Source organism: Melozone crissalis, unplaced genomic scaffold (assembly GCF_028551555.1).
Source record: "Melozone crissalis strain CALT ecotype California unplaced genomic scaffold, PUWL_Pcris_2 ptg000081l_1, whole genome shotgun sequence".
Taxonomy (NCBI): domain Eukaryota; kingdom Metazoa; phylum Chordata; class Aves; order Passeriformes; family Passerellidae; genus Melozone; species Melozone crissalis.
Window position 1 is genome coordinate 6496955 of NW_026535858.1, and position 6000 is coordinate 6502954.

A 6000-nucleotide genomic window follows, 5' to 3' on the forward strand; every position below is an offset into this window, starting at 1 on the left:
CCTTCCTGACCCATTTAAAACCTGTAAAAATGCAGCCCAAAGACCACAGAAAAGGCAAAATACTCATAGGGTATTGCTGTTTTCAACAAAGCTATTCCTGCCTTAGTGAGATAAACAGAGAACTGAGTGACCTGTCTTACCACGAGGTAGGACCAAAGTCTCTTGAGAAACTCAAATGCAGCCACACCTGACCCAGAGTATGAGGCAGAAACAGAAAAATGGCTCTCAAATACAGGCAGAAGTTTGAAAATAGAGATTGCCAATACATCTTTCTCCTTTCTGGTACCAGTTACTGTCTCTGTAAGGCTGCACAAAGAAGGGTTCAATTTTTAGATATGGGTTACTTGTCTTCATGTCACAGCAATCACAATTCCACAGGTTGAAAATATACTTTATTCCAAATTCCCAACTTGGGCATGGCCAGGGAAAAAAAAAACAGTCCTGTTGCAGTTCAGAAAAGCTGTCCCTTATCTCCAGAGATTGCAGATAAGATGTTTGAGTGTCTGCAGCAGCTCAGTACATTTCAAATATCAGCCCGAGGGGAAGGTTAGAGTCGCCTTGGATGAGGCTGTGCTGTCTGTTGGGCTGCTTCTCTTATCAGGTTGATCTGAGCACAATTGTCACCTCTTTCCTACCCCTAGTGTTCATGCCTGAGGCATAAAGAGAGAGGTAAAAGTGCACAAACCTGGGAGAAAAACATACATAAACTCAAGGAGAAACCTCAGGCTCCATCTCCATGTTTACCGCCAGAATGGCAAAATGCAAAAGCACTTAGCCAAGCTACCCAGCTCATTATCACATATTTATGTCAAAACAGGCCTAAACACCCTGCCAAAAAACAATACCGTGATTAAAACCAATGCACTCCTCTCACAGATTTAGATCAGACAGTGTTTATTTCTGTTGCATGGAGCACTAACCTCTCAAAGTTATTTTCACACCCACTCCTCCCTGCTGACCACTTTCCTCACTCGAATGAATAATGTTTCCAGGAGCTTTCATAAATTTTGGAGATGAATCAGACCACTAGAACCTATTCAGACCCAAGGAGCTCTAGGAATCCCAACAAGTTCCAGAAAACATTCTGTAAAGCTCTGATGCCAGGGACATTCTTCATCTCCTCTGCTTCCTGATCTAACAGAACAAACATCTGGCTGCCTGAGATTCAAAAACATGCACTGAGGAACGTACAAGTCTGGGAAACATTTAAATCTCACTTGAGACAGAGATGATGTAAAAAAAAGGCAGGACTGTCTCCTAAACGAGGGCACATAGCAAGGAGAAATATGCTGAAACCTGCCATGTTCTAACAAACCCTGCAATCTGTAGCATCAATCACAAGTCAGTGTCACTCAGAGCAGCCCCAAGGTTGCTCTAAACTGCACTGAGGATGGGAAAGAGAAACGTGGAGACCTTAAAACCCCCTCCAGCCAGGGCTCAGTGTCAAGCTGTTGACCATCAACTCAAGATGTTTGCACCAAGATGTTTTCTACTCTGCTGAAACCAGAAGTTAATCACAGAAATTTTCCCATGTGTATCTCCAGCAAGCAAAAAGGAAACTGTTAGGTGAAAAAATCCCATTTCCAGGCATAGTGAGAAGGTGCCATACCTGTATGTGACATGCACTGCAGTGCCAGGTTCATCTCTCTCCCAGATCAAAGCCACTCTGTTTGGAGACTTTTCGACGTGCTGATCCAAGCAATTTACTGTAAAAAAACCCAAAGGTTTAAACAAAGCCTGAGCAGAGGAAAGGTGCTTTGTACACCTAGCTTGGTCAAGTGCAGCAGCAAGCAAATAGAAGATGAAACATCAGTTTTTGGGTTGCCAGACACACACTAATGTATAACAGAGGAACTGGGAGCATTTGCAGCTCCAGTAAAGCTATACAACAAATTCTACACTTAATTGGCACAGTGGCCTTAAAGATGGATACTCATGAGAGGCCATGGAAAATCCAGACATGGGCTGAATTCATGGCTCAATTCAGCCAGCCCAAATCCTTCCCCTGCTCCCAGCAGCACAAAGGCAAGGCACCCTTTGATGTTTTTGCTCCCCAGAGCAGCATTTCACTACAGAACTCGGACAGTCTTCCCCAGCTGGCACATTTAGCACTGCACCATTTGGATTTTCTAATTAAAGCTCATGTGAAACATTTTTGTTCCAGGGTATAACAAAGAGCTGAACCTCAGCTAACTGAAAATGTCTAAAGCTGTGGGATCTATGGTAAACTCAGAGTTCAGATATCTACAAATGTTCAGACCCATGGGAAAGATTAATGTGTCTCAGGCTGTGTATTCCACCTCCTAAAATTTAAAGGTACAAAATTCCCTTTCAAAGGTGCACCTCTCCCTCTCAGCAACTTGAAATGGAGGACTTAGGGAGAGCACCCAACCTGAAGAAATTTATAGAATCCAAAGAAAAGAAACCTGCCTGCATGTCCACTAGCAAATTGCCTGATAGTTAGAGAACATCCTTGTTAAATATTAATTCCAAGCCTATATGACACTTATTGCACTGCAATATTTCAAAGGCAGTTACTTTATTTCAATATGCAACTAGTCAGGGACACTGCTGTATAACACAGAGAAAAACCTTTTTTAAAATTGCTGGATTTCAGATCATATTTCCTGGAAATATTAATAATGATGGGAAAGGATTTCATTTTTCCAGATCAATTTTAGAAAGCTGTGTGCTGTAGTAGCTTTGGCTGCTCTGTGATCACGCCATCACATGGAGTGGGAATGAGCCCCTAAAGGTGCACAGAGAAAGAAATTCCTCAGAATTTAACACATTTCATCGCAAGACCAGGTTTGGTCTCAAAAAATTTTAAAAGCATTTTTCAGCTGTTTAAAATCTTGTATTTTTAATGCAAAACCCTGCAGCAGTACTATAAAAATAAGACAAAGCCATTTCTTAAGCCATCCTAATAAGATACAAGAGGACAAGTGTCGCAGACATCTTTTTCACTAAAAATCCTTTCTTTGGGATTTTCCCTTCTGGGAAGCTGAGGCCCCAGAAAAAGAATGTAAACAATGGTTATCTGCTGCTGTGGAATGCAACAGGTGGATTCTTGATTGGGCCATCTTGAATGTTTATAATTAATGGCCAATCAAGGACCGAGCTATCTCAGACAGAGTGAGAGAGCTGCCTTTGTTATCATTCATTCCATTGTATTCTATTCTATTCCATTCTATTCTATTCTATTCTAAGCTTAGCTAGCTTCTGAGGAAACCTTTTCCTTTCTATTTCTTTTTAGTATAGTTATAATGTAATATATATATATATTATAAAATAATAAATCAAGCCTTCTGAACATGGAGTCAACATTCTCGTCTCTTCCCTCATTCAAGAGCCCCTGTGACCACTGTCACAGACAAGAGCTCTGGTGGGGAAATTTTTAAGCAGTTGTACACTGGTTTCCTCTGCCTGTGTCCACAACAAGCAGCAGCTCCCACCTCCAAGCCCCTCACAACTTCACCCTACACTGAAGCACAAAATGGATTTCATTGCCCAAATAACTTTTCTTCCTCAGACTGGCCTTTACAGGGAATTTCTGCTGCAGAAAGCCCTGGCTGAGCCAAGTGGGAGATTTAGCCCTGTGCTCAGTGAGAACCAGCAGGTGAACCAGAGCCAAGTGCTATTATTTCCTTCCTGATCTTAGGCTTACATGAGCCTTTTGCTCATTTTACAAAATAGAATTTAGTGACCTTCCCCTTACTACTACACCCTAGTGGTTTCTCCATACATTTTCTTGCTTCCTTGACTGCTCAGAAACAATTAGATCTCAGTAAGACAAGCTCCTGAGAATGTGTCCTGCTGGGAAATGCAGTAGTTTGCCAGGTTATTCTCCTGGCCAGGAGTCACAGTGCAAGAAACCCAGAAGCTCTGAAGCTCAGAGGTCCCCAAAATCCTTCTGCAAGGGCCCCCAAGCAAAGAGCATCAGATGACTCAGTTGCTCATGGTTCAGCTGTGCTGGGAGACGTGCACACAGGATGTTCTGGATCAGGGACCTGAACTGCTGCCATGTTTCTGCAAGTGTTCAAATCAAGAGGTGAAAGGACAAAACCAGAGTCTCCTAACAGAAAAACTTGGCTGTGACAAAGTACTGAAAAAATCCCACTTCCTGTGCTCCCCACACTGCCTTCATCACGCTTGAAAACAAAACCAGCAACAGCAAACCCGTTTCATTGTGTGCATCTGTTTCAAAAGTCTATGATTTTCTTTTATGTATGCAAAAAAAAAAAAAATCTGAGTGGCATTTTCTGCCTGCTGAGGAACCAGACCCAAGGCCAAGCAATATCTGGATATCAAAGATCTGACACAGAATCCAGAAGAAAAAGTGTTGATCCCACTCTAGAGAGGAAAGAAACAGATCCCTGATAGGCTGTGCTCAGACAAGATCTTCCTTTCAACAGGAATTAATGCCAACAAAACTCTGGCTAAAATCCTCTGATTGGTGGGTGCTGGGCACAGGGCTGTACACTCATCTCGAAAAGCTTGGGATCCACTGCTGGGCATCATTCCCTGGGAGGAAACACTCTCTTATGCTCTCTGGAAGACCTGAGGAGGGTTTTCTCTTTTGGCTGTAAAATAAAGTGGCCAGAGATGTTACAGTTACTGCGCTACTGAATGAGGGACGGGAAATGAAGGTCAGAAATATTCATCCCTGTTAAAAGCCATCACCACTGCGTGGTACCCTGGATAGGGATGGAGCTCACTCCCACGGGATGAAGCACGGCCAGAGGACACAAGAGCCCTCAGGGCAAGACATGGCATGGACAAAACTCAAAGGAAGTCAGGCAAATTTTACTCTTGTTTCAAGCTGAGTGGTGAAATTGGAGGAAAATACCAAGATCCTCGTTTAAAACAAACAAACAAACAAAAAAATCCCGGCAGTTTCTGCCATAAAAGCCTGGGACCGTTCCCCAGCTGTGGATCATGCTGAGCCACCACGGGGCCGGGCAGAGCCCAGACTGGGCATCCCGCAGGTCGAAGGGCGAGGCAGCGCCCGGCCAAGAGGCTTAGCCAGGGTTATCCCGGCTTCGGATTTTCTCCCCGCTAACAGCATTTCGCAATTCCTGGCTTGTTCCCCCTCAGCGCCGCCCAACCGAAATCCTCATTTTCACCCCCAAAGACGGGCGATGGCGAAACTTCGCCCCTCGGGAGCGCCTCCCGTCCAGCGCGGCGGGGGCTGCGCGGCCGGGACCCCTTACCCGAGACGTTGAGGCGGCCGCCGAGGAACCAGCGGGCGGAGCCGGCGGTGTCGCCGGGCTGCCAGGCCGTGTGGAAGGGACTGTCCCAGCGCAGCCAGCCCCGCGCCACGTCCGCCCAGAACCCGGCGGGGTCGCGGGCCGCCCGCTCCCGCCAGGCCCGGTACCCGCCGGGCGGCAGCGCCCCGGGAGCCCCCGCCGGGCTGCAGCGGCTCCGGGACGGCACCGGCACCGGGACACGGCCCGGGGGGCGCGGGCGGCTGAGGGCGCGCAGAGTCCGCGCTCGGGCGGCCGCCAGCGCCATGGGGACACAGCGCTGTCCCCGCCGCGCCCGCCCGGACCGGGAGAGCGAGGGGAACGACCGAACGAGCGAGAGAGAAATAGAGAGAGAGAGAGACCGCCTGCGGGGAGGGGCTGCCCCGGCGGGGCGGCAACGGGAGCGCCGCACCCCGCACACACCCCCGGGAGCACCGCGCACCCAGGGACACCCGGCACCCAGGGACACCCCGCAACCCGGGAGCACCCTGCACCCAGGGACACTCCACACCCGGGGACACCCCGAGAGATACGCCTGCACCCAGAGGGAGAGACCCAGCCCTTTGCCCTGTGGGGATATCACCTGCACGGATGTGCGGGCAGGGCTGCGCCCCCGTTCACATCCTCGCCGCCACAACAGGGGTGAGGATACAGCCAGGTTCAGCCAGGCACTTTAACATAAAAAGCAGCTCCCAGCACATACATGCGCTGTCCTATCTACAGCTGGTGTCCAGCACCACGGGCGCAGACACTG

General features: G+C 48.0%; 1 protein-coding gene across 1 annotated transcript in view; it reads right to left on the reverse strand.

Moving 5' to 3' along the window:
- Nucleotides 1-5514, reverse strand: part of ACSS1 (acyl-CoA synthetase short chain family member 1) — a 32843-nt gene extending 27329 nt beyond the window's left edge. Inside the window, exons 1-2 of the mRNA XM_054290125.1 lie at nucleotides 5214-5514; nucleotides 1610-1706 (exon numbers count right to left, since the gene is read on the reverse strand). Coding sequence (XP_054146100.1) covers nucleotides 1610-1706; nucleotides 5214-5514 — 398 coding nt within the window. The remainder of the gene's footprint in view (nucleotides 1-1609; nucleotides 1707-5213) is intronic.
- Between the last annotated feature and the right edge of the window lie 486 nt (nucleotides 5515-6000).